Source organism: Pholis gunnellus (genome assembly GCF_910591455.1).
Source record: "Pholis gunnellus genome assembly, chromosome: 3".
NCBI classification, from domain to species: Eukaryota; Metazoa; Chordata; class Actinopteri; order Perciformes; family Pholidae; genus Pholis; species Pholis gunnellus.
Genome location: NC_136529.1, coordinates 16,340,495 through 16,362,229, shown reverse-complemented (window position 1 = coordinate 16,362,229; position 21,735 = coordinate 16,340,495). Strand labels below are relative to the sequence as shown.

The 21,735-nt window shown below is 42.6% G+C and overlaps 2 protein-coding genes across 7 annotated transcripts; both read right to left on the bottom strand.

The window, feature by feature from the left end:
• Window positions 1-604: 604 nt before the first annotated feature.
• Window positions 605-9,970, bottom strand: atf7b (activating transcription factor 7b). 4 transcript variants are annotated; one of them, XM_079186546.1, is made up of 12 exons: window positions 9,712-9,970; window positions 8,586-8,647; window positions 7,678-7,774; window positions 7,356-7,483; window positions 7,115-7,240; window positions 6,517-6,674; window positions 5,215-5,308; window positions 4,966-5,085; window positions 4,613-4,762; window positions 3,707-3,895; window positions 3,487-3,592; window positions 605-2,732 (listed from the first exon to the last, which is right to left on the bottom strand). In XM_079186546.1, exons 1-12 carry the CDS (start codon window positions 9,836-9,838, stop codon window positions 2,497-2,499), a joined length of 1,593 nt encoding a protein of 530 aa, XP_079042672.1. In that variant the 5' UTR covers window positions 9,839-9,970; the 3' UTR covers window positions 605-2,496. The 4 variants fall into 4 exon arrangements, with proteins under 4 accessions (XP_079042672.1, XP_079042673.1, XP_079042675.1 ...); XM_079186547.1 differs by having other exon boundaries at window positions 4,613-4,735; XM_079186549.1 differs by having other exon boundaries at window positions 2,630-2,759.
• A 312-nt stretch (window positions 9,971-10,282) lies between these two features.
• larp4ab (La ribonucleoprotein 4Ab) lies at window positions 10,283-21,201 on the bottom strand (the record flags this gene model as incomplete). Of its 3 annotated transcripts, none has more annotated exons than XM_079185662.1 (15): window positions 10,283-12,971; window positions 13,545-13,722; window positions 13,809-13,951; window positions 14,060-14,224; window positions 14,337-14,385; window positions 14,704-14,907; window positions 15,039-15,139; window positions 15,263-15,475; window positions 16,217-16,270; window positions 16,734-16,844; window positions 17,102-17,205; window positions 18,160-18,296; window positions 18,559-18,796; window positions 18,908-19,046; window positions 20,834-21,201. In XM_079185662.1, the coding sequence occupies 15 exons, from the start codon at window positions 20,834-20,836 to the stop codon at window positions 12,615-12,617; spliced, it is 2,196 nt and encodes a 731-aa protein (XP_079041788.1). In that variant the 3' UTR covers window positions 10,283-12,614. The 3 variants fall into 3 exon arrangements, with proteins under 3 accessions (XP_079041788.1, XP_079041789.1, XP_079041787.1); XM_079185663.1 differs by having other exon boundaries at window positions 18,559-18,781; XM_079185661.1 differs by lacking the exon at window positions 20,834-21,201 and having other exon boundaries at window positions 18,908-19,052.
• Between the last annotated feature and the right edge of the window lie 534 nt (window positions 21,202-21,735).

Sequence of the window (21,735 nt, the reverse complement as noted above, 5' to 3'; positions counted from 1 at the left end):
GTTTCTACAGCTGGGAGGAGAAGCTGCACTCCTCCGGATGAGACTCACCTGCCACCCTCCGCTCAGGTGGGAGTTAGCCCCAGTTTGTGCCTCTCATTAATAACCCTTACACCGGAGTCACACAGCTAACGGCTCATCCGATTTCCCGAAAAATGTCCACAAACCTCTGTCGTGGATGTCATTTTCATCATCTGGATAGAGCAATATTCAGTTGGACAAAAAAAGATAAAAATAAAAGATTTTTTTAACATATATATATATATATATACACCCATTTTAAATATATATATATAAATGTATATACATATATACATATTAACAATAATTTAATATGTCCTATGTTCAAAATAAACCTTTATCACAGCAGGAAAGGCACAGGTGTTACTAATAACACAAATGGTGTCTCTGTTCTGTTAAATTGTCCCAGTGAGAGTGACCGTGAGCCAGCATTAAAAATAATAAGCAGGTAAATGGAATTCATTTTATTATTTACACCAGCGCTTCTCCAACTGCAACTGACAAAAAGTGTGTTTTCTGTGAAAGAGGCTTATGGTGCAGCAGAGGTTATAAAAGTCTACGGCCTAAAAATGACACAATGCGAGCGGTGAGAATGAATCAGAACAGTTAGGTTGCAGACGTAAAACCAAAACAATGAGATGGAAGATGCTAAATGTAAAACACTCCACAGAGCAATTTTTACATTACGCCTTTTGTCATAACAGGGTAGATACAAGTCTAATTGATCAAATGAATTACGGTCCCATAAAACGGATCCACAGCTCTGTGACTTGAGTGTAATGCTGATAAGTGAGAGGCACAAAGTGGGGATAGGTGGAAACATGCTGATGAGGGTTTTTTTTCATTAATTTATTGTATTATTTGCCCGAGACAACTTACTAATTAGTTGAGACTATACACAAGTATTTTTTTTCCATCTTGAAGCCTGAGTATTTGACAAACTCTCTCCATACAGATATCAGAGACATTTTATTATGTGGTTCAACCTGCGTTAACACATAAAAGACATCTATGCTCTTTAACAAAAATAAAAGGTACATTCTAATCACATGATGGAAAAAAAAAGCCTGACATGCCCTCAAGAGAAAGATAAGCATCTGTCGAAACAATGACGTTATTAAAAAAAAAAAACATACACACAGAGTGACAAGGGGAAATAAAGCATGAGAGTCTTGGAAGTCCACGGCGGTATAAAATTTGCATTTCAAAACTTGATTTTCAAAAGAAGCACCTTGCACAACTATTTGGGTATACTTCATGATACAAGACAGCTTTTCAAATGTTGGAAAGCACCTTCTCTACTGATGTGCACTAATCCCTAATCTCATTCATTCACCTCATAACTTTAGCTTTCAACTGAAATAGACCAAACCCCTCTCAGCGGCTGGGCTTCACACGACAAATAAACGCAAGAACATCAATAATCAATAGAAAAATATATTGCACTACTATTTCCTCAACTGAAATGCCAGGGTAAGTGATTTAAAATCTAATATTTCTGATTATCATTTAAAGGCCTTCTAAAGCTAACCATTTCAAGAGTGTCACATTAGGACCGAGGATGGAATCCTTAAAAAACAAGGAACATTTTTGCATCAGTAATTTCATGTTTTAAAACAGAAGAAAAGCAGATCTATAAACAGTGACAGTATGATGAAGCACAAACAAACAGTGGTATTCTTCAGCCTCGAGTAATCCATGCAGTCAATAGGGTTTGATACAGACACGACTAATGTAATGACATCCATTCCAAATGGGTTAAAATTGATGGTAAAAAGTCAGGCACACACTCACAGGGTAAACTGTGTACACATCGATGATTTGGTTTGACCGTCGTGTGTATTTCAGGAGAATCAACTCAAAAGAGAAACACGGACAGCAAAGTAAAAGGACAGGTTGAAAAGTAAACATAAGAAAAACTTTCCAGGCTGCCATTTACTGAAATCAGCCAGCCAATCTCTCACCGTACTTTCACTGCATCTGCAAACATTATGTCGACGACCAGAATCAGGCATAAAAAAATCTTTTTCATACAAATGAAAAATACAAGTACAACTGTCAGCCTGGAAAGCAAACGACCTCATCACAGCCAGCGTGTGGGACTGATGTTGCAAGTGAAATGAAAATAAACCGATGAACTTGACATTAAAAGTTTTCAGTCATAATTTTCATCCCAATCTAAAACTTTTTTTCTCCAAATGTCACGACTGAACAAGAAATGACCCCAAACCCTGCAGAGTGAGTGTCCGACGTGTTTTCATATTTACAGACAGAAAGTGGCGAAGCGCCTCTGAACAGCTGGGACCGGAGCGTAGACGGAGGCGCCGTGTCTTTGTGTGACTACCACTGTGAGGGGATGACAGCATCCGAGTCTGGGGTGGGGTTTGAGGGCGGGTCCCTCTTTTCAAAACGCTTCGCACCGGTCCGGCCTTTCAAAAAGGCCACGTTGAGTTCATACTGGCTACCTGCGTCAGCACATCATCTTGGGGCTGACTGTGACTGCGTCGCCATTACAACCCCTCCTGGCTGGCCCGATCCCATGCCTGCCAAAACCGACATGGCCACCGCCTCTGCGGCGCGGACGCTCAGCCCGTTAATGGTGGCCCCCGGACTGCAGGCCGAGGCGGGCGGTGACGGCCCGTGCTGTATAACGGCCGCCGGGGAGCCTATGGGTTCACTGGAAGTATCTCTGGAGGTTTCCTCTCCTCCTGCAGCTAGAGACGGAGAAAGAAACATTCACCCTTAAGAGAGGTGAGCGAGTAGAGAGAATACATTAGATGGATGAGATGATAGATGGGTTCTGACAGAAGAAGTGATACAGTGCAGCAGGCTCGTCGGTCAGTAGAGATGTTGGAATACCCTTTTTTCCCTTCCTGCTACCCATTCCGATGTCTGGATTTGCGTATCTGCTAATACCGAGTACTGATCCCATACCAGTGTGTTAAATGTTGTATGCGCGCGCGCGCGTGCGTGCGCGTGCGAGTGTGTGTATACATTGCTTCCAATGTTGTATGGCCTGGATCAGGTTAAAACCTTTGTAAAACATGAGCAAATACATTTCTTTTATTATCTAGTTATTTTCCAGTGTAAAACATTGCCAAATCGCTGACATTTTGCTAGCTCTGGCTAACATTACATTATCCCCTATCACCTGCCTGATTAGTACGGTGCACTCATGCAACTCTCAACAGAGATGAGGAAGAAGCGAGATGGCTCCCTCGTTAGCTATTTCAAATGCAGAGAGAAGTTTTTCCCGGAGTTAACGATGGAAGTAGCTACCGAGGGAGCCATCTCGCTTCTTTCTTATCTCTGTTAAGACTTGTTTAGCCAGTGACACGTGTTGTTGTTCCCGTGCAGCATAAATGAGCTGATAAAACGTTGTGATGTCGGTGCATAGTCTCGCGTACTCGCAGATACCTGATCCAGCGTTTTTATGCCGTATCGGAGGCATTTCCGCTCAATGGTTACCTAAGAAAGCTGCCTTCTTCTGCATAACAGTGACCGGGCAGTCTTTGTGGGCCAGGAGGAGCTGCTTCAGCTGAGCCACCTCGTTCCTCAGTAGGCTTACTTCACCCTGATGGCAACACAAAACAGACAGAACCCAAATCATATCCCCGCATGACCAATATGTGTGAATTATTAAATTATCCGTTACAACCCAGGAGTGAGGGGGAAATGGAACACTCACACTTAGGGACACATTCATGTTGACAAGATCATCCGCCTTCTTCTCCAAAGAGTTAACCCACAGCTTTCGTTTCTGCCTGCAGCGAGAGGCGGCCGCCCGGTTTCTCTCCAGGAAACGCTCCCTCCTCTCGTCAGGGTCCATCTCCGAAGCTCGCCGCCGCCGGCCTCCTGTTGGCTGAGCAGGGGACACCTGGGGAAAGAGGAATACTTTCAGGTTACATGTATGTCCTCCGTTTGGTTCTCTCCGTCTCCTCATCTTGTACTGTGTCTCTTTCTTTCCCAAAGCTGCGCTTTGATTGACGGTTATTTCATTTAACACTTACAGGCTATATTGGGGTGAAAGTGAAACTAACTAGCCGGCAACACTGGCCACTGTTTCAGGAAGCGCCACTGCACTGGAGCAATTGTTTAGATGATGTTTGTCTGGGGATGAATGGCACTGAACTACAAGCAGTCCACCAGTTACACTATCTAGTTATCTGAATCAGGCTTCGCATGGATTCAACTGCCTGTCCGGTCTCCTCAAGTGGTTGACATAATCAAAAAACCAGTGTGTCAAGTAAAGATTTTGTAGTAACAACACGATCATCCACTTCACTTCACTAGCTTAATAGAGCTAACGGAGCTAAACACACAGCAAGACAGAGTTTCTGTTCTGAGGAACATGAAACGTAAACTGCAGTTTAAAGTGACAACAAAACAAGTTTACAGTAAATAAATGTACTTTAGCTGAGTACAGTTTGGAGGTAAACTGTACTTTGAGTTACAGACATCAGTGTTTACATTTGACCAAACTTCTGTCAGAGATGAAAGTAACCAGATACATTTATTCCTGTTGTGAATTACCCTGCAGAGGTACTTGTACTTTGCTAACAAGAAGTAAAAGCGCTAGCATAGTGTGTATTACCTGGGGTTGCGCAGGTGATGGTGCATCAGAGTTTTGAGAGGGTTGTTGGCTCTGTTCGGGTCGCTGGGGCACAGCAGGGATGGATCCTGACCCCCCACCAGCCCCATCTTGTGCTCCTGGGCCCTGATGAGATAGAGCTGCTTTTAGCCGCTACAAAGACACACAAACAACAACACTCTGTGTAAGTAATTTACCTTTAAAGGTCACCAAAAGAACTGTTAAAATAGTGACACAAGTTTCAGCGCATTATACAGCACACTTTGAGTATAGAAGCTATTTTACAAATGCAAAAAAAAAATCTTTATAGAAATGAACCTGCAGCCCTCAAAATGATGCCAGTTTGACTATCTTACCATCTTGGTCTCAGAGTGCAGACTGTACCCAGAAGGGGAGGAGGACCCACTGCTGGCTCCACCCACTGGAGGTCCTGGAATCCCAGGGATGTTGGGCACCGAGTTCGCTGGCCTCGCAAGCTCCACATTACAACAAACACACAAGAGAGAGAGAGAGAGAGAGAAACAGATGGAATACGGTAAGTTTAAAGAAAAATAACAAAAGTATTGTTTGTTATACCTTTTTTTCACGTTTTGAAAATGACTTACAGATATAACTGAGGTCATCTGCACAGGACTGGGCAGGAGGGGGACTGTCTGCCCATTCGGAAGCCTCACCAGTGGATAAGCGCTTGTTGGGGAGCTGTTGACAAAAATCAGATACTGGTAAATGGCTGATTCTCCATTCTGTGCCCGTTGACCACATACAGATTGAGAACCAGGTTGAAAAAGTATGTTATTTTGCCAGCCGACACTCTCTCTAAGTGTTAAATGTACCTAGCCTCTCAAGTCCCAATGAAACGGCGGTTGGAGAATATGTGGGCGACGTATCGTCTTCAGAAGGATTTGCTTTGATCTCTTAAAAGTAGACATAATTTAGGGAGTTTCTGTAGAATCACAGCAATATGGAGCTGTAGAGGACTGTTAGCGTCCACACACACCTACTTCACCTGCGTTGTTAGATCAGGAAGCAGAAGACGGTGGAGAAATAAATAAATAAATAAATAAATAAGACTTCAAACAGAAAATCTAAACATATCAAAACTAGAATAACTGCCTGGCATCATGTTATCCAATTAGAAATGTATAAGTAGCATATCAATGTTTGACTTTTGGACAAAAACATGTTTGACCTTTAACCACCAAATTCGGATCAGTTCATGCTCGAGTCTTAGCGGACGTTTGTGCCAAATTTAAAGAAATTCCCTCCAGGTGATCCTGAGATATGATGTTCACAAGAATGGGACAGACAGACATATGGACAACATAATGCAAAAACATAATAAAAAAACAACCTGAAAATGTATTAAAAACAACCAACGGCCAACAATATGTGAGTATACATGTAAGCTCACAAAATATTAGATTTAGACCGGCTTGAGGTGCTAAAGCCGGCGCAAGTTTCTCGTTGTCATCATGATAACGTGATCATTTACCTTTAAACAACATTAATTTTTTTACCGAATAGAGAACTAACGCATCGTACCGTAACTCGGTGCAACCGGCATTAACATTAGCCGATAAGTTGTCATTTAGCCGAGCAAGACTATGCTACCCACCGGCTGCATAGTCACGTCACTAGCTCGCCTCCTGCCGCACCGCAAACATTGCCTTGATGCAAGGAATTAAAATTTGTAGCAATTTTTATTTGACTTTCTCGAGAAATCGTTTCAGCCCTATTCCACATAAGACAATAATGAAATCTTTCCACTTATTCAGAGCTAAATTTTCGCACCAAGTTAATATCGACAGACTCCAAAAGACGGACATTTTTGTGGACATTTTCCCAGAATATCAAAAACAGCTCCGGACTTCAATGAATGCAAACAACAGGAGCACACTCTCGTTTACCTGAGCTGTCTGTTGGAGGGCGGCGTTTGCGTGATGACAGATGTTGGCGATGGCAGAGTTGGGTTAAGTGCGTCATTGCTCAGGTGAAGGGGAAGAGAACCTGGGCGCACAATGGTTGGAGTTGGGGCAGAGCTTACCACAGGCTTCGTGTGAATCTCCTGTTGACAAAATCAAACAATGATAGTAAAATATATTCTTCATACACTGTTCTGCATGAACAGGAAACCAATCATTGATGTTCAAGTGGAAAGTATTTAAGGTTCCGTTTGCGCTTTTTTCCAGATTTTTACGAATAGAAGCGCCAAATCAGTCGTTTCAGCAAGCAAAAAGCAGCAACGCAGGTAACCAAAGCTGGCTTATCAATAAGGTTATGAATGACGTGAATGCTAGCAGTAGCTGAATGAACATTGAAAACAGTTTAAATGTACGTTCATTTTATAATATTTTCCCCGATCTACCTTGCCATCAGACAGCGCTTTCTGTCAGGGAACAAAGGCCTTTATATTGCTCTCTTCAAAGCCAACATACTCAACTGACAAAATGTCTGTTGCTGCATCGAGCAGTTAGCTTGTTGTTGTGTGACTTTGGATGCTCTCACCCTCGAGTCTCTGCTGTTGTCGGACATGCTGGAAGAGGAATCTGGACTTCCGGGAGAGGAAGAATCCACTTGCAAAGGACCCTCATCTTCAACTTTGACTTCAGACGGTGTTTGTAAAGGTGCAGCCTGAGCAGAAGACGAACATACCTTTTAAAATGGTGATATCACTTTTATCTAATAACCTGAGGAGAAACCAACAGTGTGCCATTTATTCAATGTGTTCATTCATCCCTTTACTCACCGGGTGTTTTGTCCTCTGGTCGTCTTCGTGTGCTTTGGTAAACTCATGTTCAAAGGAGCCGGCGAGCTCATTGAATAACCCAACCTCTTCACAGTTCTTCAGGAAACGTGTGGGTGTGGGTGTCTGGTCTGCAAAAACACCCAACAAAAAAAAAAAAAAAACATGTAGTATGTTAGCCGAGAGGGTAACGGGGCAGAAGTATCTCTTTCCCAACAGACATCCCAGTAGTATATCAACACAGGTGTTCAGAGCATTGACAATTTGATACATCTTTAGCTCAGCTTCATTTAACAGATACTAATGTAAATGGTAATGCCATTACCTGCAATGATAACAGAGTCCGTTCTGGCAGGACCAAATTTTAATGTCATTTCATGCTTGTGCTTGTGGACCGACAGGTGGTCTTCATTTGTGAATCTCTGCAAAACATAACACAGCATATAAGAAAGAATATATGCAGCCGGTGGGTAGCACAGTCAGTGCGTCTACTGCATTCATACAAAGAGTAATTATAGATGTGAGATAAACAATAACACAGATGGTCCACTGTGAGGTAGGGCTTGATAATTATCTACTCTTTTTGGCATTTGTACAGTACCATCAAGGTGGAGTCTGCGATTCTGGAGAAAGATTGCTGGTATTTGAAAGTCAAATATGCGATATTTGAAATCAACACCAAAACAAATACACCTCTCCTGACAGTGCTGCTTCAGAGTGTTAGCATGTGTCAGATTTACCATCCCTCTTGCTCCCACAGCCTTTCTCTTTATACATCCATGGCCTGTCTCCTGTACTCTCTGGAATAGCGTTGTGTGGTTCGGTCCGAGACACTTTGTTTGTTTCCCATTTACAGTAGGCTGTGTATGAACACAGGATTATTTTTTTTCCAGCGCACCCACACAGAACAGACAGCTAGCAGACCATGGATATACGCCGAATTTGACAAAAAGTGTATTGGATTAGAATCACAGAATCCCCCTTTAAGATAAGACAATCCTTTATTAGTTTACAGGATTACAGCAGCGTAGTGGATAGTGCAAACAAGAGACATAGTAAAAAAAAACAGAGATCAAAACAAGCTAAATTGCAGTGAGCTCATGTAATAACAACAAAGAGGTGAAGATTTGTTTCAGATTGCTGGGCTGGATGATCAGAGGTGTCAAATGTAAAGAGAGTGAAAGAGGGTGTCATAGAGATGTGCATATGAATTAAAGCATTCTCCAATCATACCTGCCCACATCCAGGGGCAGTGCATACAAAGGGTCGATCATCCCCCATCTCAGACAAATGTTCTGCAAAATAGAGCAAAAAAACAGCAATTTGTTAACGGCTGTATTCATTTACGCATATGGAGGCAAGCAAACGGATGATTCTCAAGTACCTTAGACACAATGTATCACTGGTATTGGCTGAATGCTACTGAATGCTTCAATAGTGAAACTGTTAATTTTATATTTATTTATTTATGTATTTAATACTGGCTTGAGACCATGGACAATCACAACCCAGAAGCAACTGGCTGACCAGAAAATACTCAAATGTCAAATGTTTATTATTTGTGTATGTTAGCATGTGTTTTACCTTGACAATGTATCAACCTCCAGCATCAGCCAATGGTGCTATAACATGACTACCATGCACCTACTGATAATAAATACAATCAGTTTAGCGCCATTAACTGCATGAGCGCACCTGTCACCAATAATGTAACGTTAGAAAAACCTCCTGGTGACAACTGGTTAGGAGGTAAACAGGCCAAGTGTGTTGGCTTGTGTGGAACATTTGCTTCGGTCAATCGGAGACCAGCGTTTGACGGGAACGATGAGGCAGCAGAGTCAAGCTACCATGTAACCTAGCTGGCTACCACTCGAGGTCGTTCGGCTATGTTCCTCGTTACTGTGGACAGGTTGAACCAATGTGTCAATTCTTAGGCTAGCTCTGATTTCATCAGAGATGGGCCTTACAACTAGCATAACCTAATAGCTAACCACACCAACGTGTTTTGTTTCCGAAACCTGACAGCCGTGTCAACACAACGGACCTGGAAGCTAACATTATGAAAACTAACAACAGATAACAGGACGACCGGACACGCCTCACAAAGCTAACATTGTAGTGCAGCTACCAGTCACAACACCGCTAGCTAAGCTAATGCTAATCGAAGCTTCACTTAGCTTAGCGTTACCTTTAGTGTGGACCGCCGTTAGTGGGGTTAGCTAAACGTTAGCACGCTAATGCTAAAGAAAGCTAACATACGATCGCATTAAAACATCACATTTCATAGACGTTGACTGGATTTACTTCCCAAAACGTCACATTTTTTACGTTAGATGCTCCGATATGTGAGTGAACTCACCCGACGTGATAGCCTCTGGACTCCCCCCTCCCTGCTCCGGGTAGTGCTGCTGTACCGATGGCTCGCCGTTGTTGACACTGACACTTCCATTAGCAACACCGCGAGAGCTGGAATACGGTCTTAACATTACGTAACAGGGTTTGACGTCGGTGGGAAAACGTGAACGTGATGCCGGTAAACTTTACTGAATCTTCACACGTCCTCCGTTAACACATCATCTTTACTTCATATCAATACAATGGTATTCCTCTCCGGTATGTTGCTGACACGCGTCATCTCCTGGGCAAGCCAAATGTGCGTACAGCAGTTACATAATGTTGACTTCCGGGTGGTTAACAAATCCCTTCTAGTATGGCAGGATATTGGCATTTCTCATGTATGCCGCTGTCCTTCTGTCCTGTCAGTTTTACTTGATTGACCAAATTCCAGGTTTAAATGAAAGAAAAATCAAAAGGCCACTGGACATGAGATTTTACCATATTCACATCTGCTGTATGTGAAGCTGCAATTGGATCAGCTGCATTAACATGTAGTGCATACACACAAAGTACAAGACACAGCCGTTTAAAAATATTTTTTTTATTTTTATACCTCAGGCTCAGCAATCACATAACAACTTAATAAAACCCAGTGTATTTGGCTGAAAACTGCAATCTCATGTTTGATTGTGAGTTAAACGCAGGATTCTGATACAAGACTGACATTGCATTGACAAGCTAAGAAAAAGAAATGTATCAGACACAGAACGGACAAACAAGCATGCGCAACACGCATTAAGCTCCACGCCCACCAGCCCTGCACCTACAATAAATTGAGATCTGCATTGAGTCGGATCCAGTGTCTCAAGAGTGTCAAAGACTGATCATGTTGGATTTTGACAACCAATTAACCGGCCATGTTTAGTGTGACAAATTGATGTGCTCACAATTCTTGCACTCTTTTTACTGAAATGAGTTAAGGCACCGGAGGTTTGGTTTGAGATAATAGTTCCGTGCAGTCTGAAGCCGATGCAATCTCTCTTACACAAACAAAATACAGTATACACGGGAGACAACTACTGATTACAAGACACAGAACACTGCAGTAGAGTCCCTACAAGCAGAAGACATTTATCTAAGATAAAATGTGTTATCCCCCTAATCCTGAAAATCTACAATTCTTTCGCTTCAACCATCTTTTGTTAATTCTCATTTGCAACAACAGACTAATCTGATGAAATCAAAAACACTAAAATGAAACTAACTCAAGTTGAGCCTCTGTGCAACCCCTTTCCATTTCTAACTTCTCTTACAATTAAAAGCCTGGAGATTTAAGGATAGAGCGTTTAAACTCCAGTCTTGTTCCGCTCACTGTTGAGCCATGAGTGGCTGATTCAGTTGTCAATAACCCAAGCATCTTTCCTCAGATCAGTCTACACACTTATTTACTAATATTACACAAACATTGAATACCATGAGAAGAAAAACACAATTATAGAAAATTAAACTTGTCTCCAGCAGGAAAAACGAGTACATTAACAACCAAGATCCAATATAAATCTGTATATACACACGCTCAAGGAAAGCTACAGCTACATATGGACATTTACAAGATCAAGCTCAAAAGTGGTTTTAAGCCAAAAAGGACTACAGTCGTCTGAAGCGTATTATGTATCCAATCAAGAGACGATACCCGAATCAATGTCCCCGACTCAAGTTTAGACACTGGCCGTGACATCAACCATCAAATAGCTACGTTAATCAAGAAGAGGCCACAAATTTCTGTTTTTCAGAATAAAAGCCAATTTCTCCTCCCGAGGTCCCTCAGATCATCCAATATGTTTTAACAGTTCACATGCTAGTCACTAAGCACAGGCAGCTTACTGTCTAGAAACCTTTCCTGAAAATACAGAACAATCCACACCAGAAGCCGGGCCTAGAACCAAAGTTAGCCATCAAACCCTGTAATCCTGCTCTGAGACACACACACCATCAGTGACATCTGACCCAACGTGGCGACAGTGGTTCTGCTCCTGCTTCAGCCCGATAACCCTCAGCAACAGCAGCTTATTGACAACTACTATTCTCATGAGTTTTCATGCTATATATTTTTTTACAAGATATACAGATGAGCACAGGACTTAAATCACTGATACAATCCTGTACAAAAAAAAAAAAAAGCTGATCTACTCCAGTGAGTATGCAGGGCTTATTTCAAACGTTAGTTATCGATCTAATATCTGCATCACAGAGATGACTACTGCAAAAACACTGAAGGATTATAATCATTACACAACGCAATGTTCTGAATTATATCTCGTATTCCTCCGGATCTCTTGTAGACGGTTTCTACATAATGTTATGCCTTGAACTATAGCTACTCCTAGTTCAAAGCTTCTGTTGTTAATCAAACACTCCACTGTTTCCATTGTTCCGCCATGGATTCAACACTTTCCGTATCTTACATAATAACACCGACATCCTTGATTTCTATGCAAAACAAGTTTGGTAAAACGCTCCAGATGAATCACATGCCAACAATAACCACTCAAACAAACAAAATGTGCCTCATTCATCATTTTGGATGTTGACGGGGTTTGCTTAACGTTAGACTACCGTCTATTTAAAAGTAACAACATCTCTCTTTCTCTCTCGATATCAAACGCACACACTACAGATTTAGCCCTTTCATGGAGCCATCTTTTGGGAACGTCAAGGTGATATTACTTTCAGCAAAGTATGTTTTATCAATTCTGTCAGCAGACGATATGCATCTTCCTAAAAAATTATTTCAGGTCTGCAACAATATTAAGATTCTTTGAAAAAGTCTGTCAAATGAAATATATTCATCTGTCTATTTACATATATTATATATTTACATAAATATTGTTTTAGTTCATGTGTTGGAGGTTCCTTGTTCTTTAGTTATTTTGGAGATCCAGGGGGAATGTTCTGTTCTTTGCCGCTGCGTCGGGCTCCCCGGTGTGGGGAGAACGGTTTGCCAGTATTCAGGCCTCTCGGATGCTCCCGAGTCTTCAGTGCTCCGGGTCGGACTTGGCCATTCGCCCCTCTGAAGAAGCGTGATGGTTGACGGGGCGGGCGGCTGTCTCCGGGTTTCTCTGTAGTGCGCCTGCTGTTGGGCCGAGGCTCCTCCACCCTGTTGACCTTTAGCTCCTGCAGGGGTTGGCTAGCGGCGGTGGCCGGAGGGGAGGGGGGGGACGGCTGGGCCGGCTCCTTGGCCAGCCGCTGGCACACCTCTGCATAGCTCAGTTTTCTGGCCCCCTGGTAAGAGAAGAATGGGAGGAAATTAAAAATCAAGACATAAAAATAAATAAAATAAATTCCCCACATGTAATAAAACACAAAAAAACCCACTTGAAGACCATATTGTCCAAAATATACAATAATCCATCTTCAACACAACTACTGAGATCAGTGGGTTATGCTACAGTGGTAGTTTGTGCTTTTATACATTTGACTTACTACTCTAACATTTTATTGAATCCATTGAAACTGCTGTGAATCCCAGCTACAGCGGCCATCTTCCACAAAAAGGACAACGTTTTGTGTTAATATTTGTGTGTTGCTTGAGATGGAAGCTCACCAACAACAGCTTCTTCCCCACTTCCAGCGCTCTTGGTCGGACCAAACCCATCTTTAAACTCTGCCTACATCATGACCTCAACATGTACAGTTTCCTGACGGCATCTTAGAGTGTTGCGACGCTACCATAGTGACACAATCTGTCCACAGACTGACATATGATCACTTGGCTACAACTCATAACAGCTTCTTCTACAGAATGATCCATCAACAGGGAGCTATAGGCTGTTGCTGTAAGAAGGCAGGCCTCACCAGCTCTGATGTTGGAGATGGGGGCGATGAGGAAGGTGCTTCAGTAGAAACAGACTGGCTGCAGACGGAGGGAGCAGGTTTAGAGGCTGTTGGGGAGGCAGCCTGCGAGAACGTGGAGATTGTTTCCTTTGGAATGGAAGGTTCAGCTTTATCCTCTTCCTTTACCGCAGGAGAAACACTAAAACAAAAGTAAAAGATAGGTCATTTTCTATGTTCATGACCTTTCTATTCACAGATATTTGATTAACTTGATTAGAACTTTACCTTAAGACTGGTGAGGGTGGTGGTGCCACTGTGAGTGGTGTCACAGGAGCAGGTTTAGCAGCCGGGGTCACAGCACTTGGTTTGCTCACAGCATCTTCAGAGACGTTGGTTTGTCGGGTCCCGTTAACCTCTTGGTTCACAGGCTGAAATAATCAAGAATTGAAAATGATGTGCATTCAAACAACTGGGACTTAAATGGTGCTGACACAAGTCTCCAGAGTAAAAGGTATCAAAGAGGACAAGATATTTACCTTGTTAGTCACCTTCAGGCCACGCACAACATCAGAAAGGCGCATCTCTGGCATCGGTTCTCCCAGCATACTGACCACAGATCCCGGCAGAGGAGGGAAATTGGAAGCTGCCAGGTCAAACTTCGGTGGAGGAGCTATCTTGGCCTCCATTAGAGGGACAGGCCTCTGTAATGTTAAGCACAGTTTAAGTCAAATGTAAGAAAAATAACACTGAAGCTTGCCAAAGAAAACTATAACAGACTTTTTGATAAGAAGATAACAGAGGAAATATGCTGACCGTATGTTCATCTTCTCTTTTCCTCCTCATGCCTCTGTAGCTTCCTCTCCTACAATGAAGACAGATCATTTCACATTAGAAGGTTTTTCATACGTAAATAAAACAAAGAACACAATGGGTAACATTTTCCTGGATCGGATCGTGAAAGCCAAAAACATGTTTGATTTCTTAGCTGTGTCTGCTAACAAGTTCAAATTTAGACAATATAACCTTTGAGAGGTGAAAAGAAAGCGACCGGACAAGGTACACAAACAGAAACTTATTCACAACACAAAACACACGCCTTGCATATTACATTGCGTCAGTTACATTTTGGTTGTAAATCTTCACCTCCATAGTGTTAATAAGCAGGATGATATTCTCTCACCTGCCCCTTGCAGCCCCACTCAGATACCCACTGGGTACGGTGGCCTGTGGGAGAAACTCTGTTGCCGAAGTGGTGACAGCTGCCATCCCTGATGTCTGGAGGGGCCGTGGACTCGACGGAGCAGACAGGCCATCCATCAGGGGCCCCGAAACCAGAGAAGAGGAAGGCACGTCTCCAGGCCTTGGGTGACCCTTAACATGGTTTCTGGGCAGACAAATAAAACCATTTCTTACTAACATGAATAAGCATTATTTGATACTTTAGGCAATACTTAATATCCTTCACGTGTCCTCGAATGTTTCATTAAGAGTTATGTCGTCGCGACTTGCTCCTACCGGTTCCTGCTCATGGGCCGATGGGCGTTGATGCTTGCGTTTGCTTCGTAGTTCCCAGGACTGCTGTAGCCATTCATGAAACCGCTATGCGGAAAAGGTGCCTGGTAGTGGTAAATAAAAATGTTACCATAAGCTCCGTAAAATTGTCTCTGATGCTCTAAACAATACATATGCAAAAAAACATAATTTCTATTTATTTCTCAAGATAACATTCAGGTTCTCACCAGTGGTGTTTCAAAGTAAGGGATGACGGCAGGGTTCCAGGAAGAAGACACCACGGGGTACACAGGGTACTGCTGCTGAGGGCTGTACGCCTGCTGCATGTACACTGGGGAGCTATATTGAGCCTGTGGCTGGGCATGCTGACTGTACACACTCGAGTCCACACTGCGGAAGCTGTTCTTACCAAAGAACGTGTTAATGGCCTTAATGCGGGCCTGTGGGGAGGGAGGGAGGAAGAAAGAAGACAATCAGTTGTGCTTGCTCAGAGTGAAGATGGGACTGCGACCACTATGTTGAGTAGCATTGTAGATCTGTCCATCGTCATTCAGTCCCCTCAGATCTCATAATCTCACGGTCATTAGGCCATACAGCACTGCACTGACTAGGGGAACGAAGGGGGGAGGGAGAGGAAGTGAGGGGGGAGTTAAAGAGGATGAGTAGAGTTAGTGTGTAGAAGCTGAGATACAGCAGATTGATAAAGAGCTACAGATGATAGGTTCCTCCCAGCCAGCCACAGTGCATATGGGTCCTTCCAAGCGCGATACTGATCATCACTGGGGTTTAGACAGGACCGTTAACGTCACAGCCTTGTGTGTTTTATCACACAAGGTCAACTCTAAGTCCAGCTGAAAAAGGATGCATTAGATACCTGAAATGCAAAGGTAAATGTCACATTGTTATAAGAAGGGGTATCAAAGTGTCTGAAGATATCGGTGTGCAACACTTCCTTGCTTATCAAGTCTGTGTGCAAACATATCCCAAGGTCACTCCTGAGGCCACAGCTTAACCAAAGAGTAGCGACGTGACCGCTGATAACACGACTACTCTTGTGTAACAAGGCTTGCTGGGTCTCATACTACCGTCTAAAACAGAACAAATAAGAAAAAGTGGTCCAGCCTGAAATAAAAGCTAAATAAAGTTAATTATTGGTTATGCATTTCAGCCACAGAACTCACCATGATCGGTTTTCCCTGGAAGGTTTTCACCTCCTCTCTCAGGTATCTGTAGGCCTACAGACAAAACAGGAAACAACCAAATATTCACAATATTGTAAAATCTGTGTCGTTTCCTTTCAACTATAAGAACACAAGCTTTCCTCCCCCTCACTCCCAGAGCACTGGTGTGATGTTCACTGCTCAGAACTGTCAACTTGTTAATTACTAACAAGACAAAGTTGCTGTAATAAATCGTACAATTTCTTGAAAGCATCTACCCGTAAGGTTTTGAATTTTACAAAGTTAACAGGCTCCTGTAATCAAGAATTATCCAATTCAAATCTTGAACCCGCACCATAGAGTCACCTTTGGTTTCAAAGACAAATGGAAGCAGAGCAAATAACAGTCTACATCTAATGAGTAGTTATATTGTTTGTTAACAGACACTTCTATATGGCATACTAATTCAAACAAAATAAGATTCAACCACAAATGTAAGCCAAAAATAACCCCTGTGTTCATTGATGTGGAGACATACCTGTTGTGCATCCATATCAGACTGAAATGTTATGTACCAGTTGCTGTTGTGTGCAAACTCAGCACTTAACACTTTTGGACAGTTTTCACTCTTAAAAAGAGCCTCCACTTCCTGTGAAAGAGATGCAAGGCACATATTACACACTTCACCCAACAACACTAAACTCACAACATCTCCCTGCAGCCTCTGATTATCACTTGTCAATGAGCTACAACAAATTAATTCACTACAACAAATTAATTCACAAAGTTTTAACATCAAAGTGTAGTGAGACAGGCGTCTTTAACTGAATTTGTGTCAGCAGCTATGTGGGATGGGTGGATGATGTGGAGGACTGTTCTTAGCGTGCAGTATAGAACCCTCTTTACCTCAATTGGTGTCGTCTCTGGCACTTCTCTCAGAATGATGATGCAGCGACTGTGGTTTGGCCGAACCTTCTCTCCAGCTTCATCAACTTGCACCATAGGCGAAGCTGTAACAAAGACACAATCTCAATACAAGTGTTTTCACCATCTGGAAGTTACTTGATGGCCCCTAAGACACTTAAACAGTGTGCCGTTAGAGGACCCTTTAGGATTTTTACCTTGAGAAAACAGTTTGCAGACGTGGTAATCATCACAGGAAAGAACATGCAGAGAAGCCGCAGACATGACGGCCAAAAGAAAACTCACTGTGGTGTCAACATCGTGTTGTGGGGATCTTAGCAGTGACACAATGCATTTAATTGTTACTGGTGAATCTGGAGGATCCTTACACCCTCTCCTTTGTTGTTTACTAGGCGACTGCTCTAAACAATAGCCTTGCATATTATGTGTTTAGCTTTTGCAGTTTGAAATGCAGTTCAGTGTTTCAGTGTATTTTACTTTTTGTGTATTTTACTCTTAGTTGAAGTCGAGATGGAGGAAAAAAAGCCTTTTAACCCTTTTAGATCACTCCCCAGATCCTATTGTGCACCTATTTAACAATATCTGCCAAAACAATTACAAAACATACATAAACTATTTCTTCAATCATCTTTTCTTTTTGTAAAAACAAAATATGATGCATGCTTAAGTAAGCTAGTACCACCCAATTATATCATGACATCCATCCATCAAGCAATCTGCAACTTTTATCGACAAGGGAGGTGTGTGAGCCACGTCTTCTGTATATCATGCTCCAAAAACAATTCAAGTTAATTTAAGTTCAGATGGTCTGAACGTACATACATACATACATACATACATACATACATACATACATACATACATACATACATACATACATACATACATACATACATACATACATACATACATACATACATACATACATACATACATACATACATACATACATACATACATACATACATACATACTCTCTGTCTGTAAAGTAAATGTGTGACCATTTGTCACAAATGCAGGCAGAAAAGCAGCACTGGTACCTCGCAGTACATCCAGAATGAGGGTCACATCAGTGGTAAGGGCTTTGATGTCCTCCATGCAAGCAATGGTCCAGACGGGAACAAACTGATCACTGTCCATCTGGGATATCAGGTACAGGTCCTTAGATAGGTTCTCTCTGCAAACACCCAAAACAACATCGGACAAATGAACATCAGTCAAAATAATTGAAGAATTCAATTTAATCAATGGCTGTTGGACCAATGATAAAGGGGAGCACTTCAGGTATACTAATATACTCCACTGAGGAAATAGCTAGTTCTTTGCAGTTATGAAAAACATCCCACGGCAATTCAATTATTCATTACTGGTGTTGTTCTCACAGCTGTATACACACTGGAAACAGTTGCAATGTGTGGTATAAAAAAAAAACTACTAACCTAGAAAAGCAGAACTCGAGCTGTTTCTTCAAAGACTCCCTGAGGCTCTCCTCAGACATTGGTTGCTCTTCAGAAGCATCAGCATCTACGGCTGACTCGCATTGAGGGTCAAAGACTAAATACCCCACGTCAGGCTGGTCAATGCCATTCACAACGCCCTCTGTGGGTACAGAGGCACAGTCAGCAGTGCTGTCCGGGTACTCTGCATCACATCCTTTTCCTCCTGAAGACGGAACATCTGAGTAAATTAAGATAGAAGAGATCATGTTTAGACAACAGCATCTTACGCTCTAAACAAACATTGTCATGCTTTATCTTGCTTTATCTAGTTGCACCACTAAGCTCTTACCGTCGGTCATCTCAGCGGGAGGAGGGCAGGTTAGTAGACAAGGAGAGTCCTCAGTCTCCTCCGGGATGTCGTTCTGGTGGGCAGGGATCTCCTGCCACACTTTGGCATTGGGGTTCAGACCTGCTCCCTTTGTAGTAACCTGCATGATTAGAAGAATAAACACCAAGTTACAGAAAATATTTTGGGTACACCTTACACAGCAGTAAGCTACATGAAACACAAGTACAGTTAGAGGAGGAAGCAAAGTTTTGATCATGATTTTGAAAAAGTGAGATTGCAAGCACTTAACATATTAAAAGAAGGGACAGCAAACATCAGAATATGCATCCCAAACTCAATACATAATGAATATTTCTTGCATTAGTGATATTTAAATATTGCCGTTAACCAGAAACGGACAACACTGCATAAGCATTGGTGCTTTTACTCTTGTGTGTGAGCACACAGGCATCTGTTTTTAGAGACGATGGTGAAGCAAATTAAGTTGTTTGACTGTTGGGTGAAACGTTCAATTATCCTGTCAACATCACAAAAGAATGTGCAAATTGATTCAACTGACCGTCGCTGACATGATTTTTAGACGTGTCAAATTTTCATTCTTAAGCCGACATGTAAATTGCATAGTATCTTAATTATTCAAAATATAAGGTGACTTAAAATTGCAACCATATTTTCAGTTTGGGTAAACAAAAGCTTACGCCTGGTTGTCAGCCTGGCAATCACTTTTACAAGTCAGCGTTGAGCCCTGACTCCCTCTTTGAATCCCCGCATATGTGCATGCTTTTCATGACCTGAGGTAGTGTTAAAGTTCACCCTTTAAAACAAGATATACTTGAAAACATTCAGAACAGACCCCCTTCCTCCATAGCCAATACTAGAGTTGATCAGAGAGCTCGCAAACCAGTTTGAGAACCCTCAGCTCTTCTCCTTCACACACACATCTGACAGCATCATTGGCTTCCTTATCCCTCTGACTCCGCCTCTCGAGCGGTCACGTGTTACCACACATAGCGCGAGTCCGCCCTGCCTGAGCTTCAGCGTAACTTGAACCGGGCATGTAGACCTGTCACCCACCGCTGAACCGCAAGTGCGCTTCAGTCATTGATGCAAAACCATTATGCGACCCTCTCACAACAGTTCATTCTCACATACAGAGTTTATATTACAAGTCAGCACCTCTGGAGGTTTTAGCAGTGAAGCAAAGTAACGTTGCTCCGGGAAGAGCACGTGGTGCCCACACAACCATATGTGACGATGTTCAAAATCTTTACATACGACAAGAAACAAAAGCCAATTCTGGATAAGCAGCGTTTGTTGTAAATTGATTACCAAACCACCTCCACGCTGTTCCCGTCTCAAGGTTGCCGTCTCCGCAGCGTATTGCCATGACCTTTATCACGGAACTCCTCGATAGCTATTCACCGTTAGCCACACGGTGCTGCATCGGCTAACATTTAACACAAATCACTTTTTTGTGGTTGCTATGTGTGAACCGTAAATGAATTAAACTACACATGTAGCGCGAGGTGTCATGAAGCGAGATGTGAATGTGTTCTCCACTTCATTGTATTCTAACACACGTGTTGATGGGGTAACGTTATTGGGTGTTTCATCGTCAACCATGTTGTGACTCCCTAAATACCTGCCTTTAGCTAACTAGCTTAAGTTTACTAGCAGACCAGTTGGAACCGGCCTCACTTTACACCCATAACCTAATTCGTGAGACAGGTTGACAGAAACGCATCGTGAATTGTTCGTGCGAATAATAAAAGTCGTGTCTCGGGAGTATGACCGTTAATTAGCAGCTAAAGTATAAAGTTACTACAACGGTCGAGCTACCGACGACACGAGTCTCACTGGAAGGACGCAAACAGGTTGTCGCGTGCTAGCGATAGCGTGCACCTCCTCCAGGCCCCAAAAACTCACCATGCTGCTTCGATCCTGTCCTTCTTCTAACGTCCTCCTTCAGTTCTCCGGCAGATGTAAATTGCCCCGTTGGTTTGATTCGTATCGAAGGCTTTACCGCTTACAAAACACCGTGCGCACGTATTTATAGTCTCCCCGGTAACGTTATTCAAACGGCCGAACGTGCGTGCGTGCGCACGATAACTTTGAAAGCTCCCTAGTTTATAACACGAACGACTGTTTTAGCTGATTTCCGTTTTTAAAGAAAGCGTTTCCCATCACACGACATGCGGTCTTTTAAACTGAATTTCCTCGTCGAGGCACCGCTCGTCCAGCACGTGACAGCTGCGTCCTCTGCACCGTCTGTCCCAACACGCTGCACTCCGCCCGGCAACAGCGACGCTAATACCAGCACCGCCCGACGGTGACCCCTGAGAGGACGAGCCGAGGCGATGCACTTACGAGACCTGCCTTAAGCTCGTCGTGACGCGACTCCCAGACCTAGTTCGTGCATATCTTTTAAGTGAGATAGATTACACGCAACAATGCGAACAAATCCGAGTTATCATTCAATACTGGCTGCGCATTGCTGAGAGGAAATGACCCGATGTAAAGTTTGTAACAGATATGGGAGAACTTCCGTCTTTCAATAGCAACTTGAGTGTTTCTTTAAACTTATTGTCCACGCTATGTTCACTTTGAAGGGATGCAAAGCAGAATATAAAATTATATATATATATATATATATATATATATGTGTATGTGTTTCTATCAGAACACACGTGTGAAATATTAATTTTATTTATATACCCATGCATTTGCTCAACAGTATTGTCCTGTAAATACATTATTTCATAATTTTTTAATCAACTGGTCATATTGCTGCATGTCCCAATAGTATTTCTGCCACATTTGCAACCTAT

Excerpts from the sequence above, each read along its gene's own strand:
- atf7b (XM_079186546.1), bottom strand. The coding sequence starts at position 9,838 with ATGTTAAGACCGTATTCCAGCTCTCGCGGTGTTGCTAATGGAAGTGTC. Across the intron at positions 6,675-7,114 it reads ACAACAGCAGAGACTCGAGG|GAGATTCACACGAAGCCTGT; the intron begins GTGAGAGCATCC and ends TTTTGTCAACAG. Across the intron at positions 3,593-3,706 it reads ACATGAATGTGTCCCTAAGT|GGTGAAGTAAGCCTACTGAG; the intron begins GTGAGTGTTCCA and ends TGTTGCCATCAG.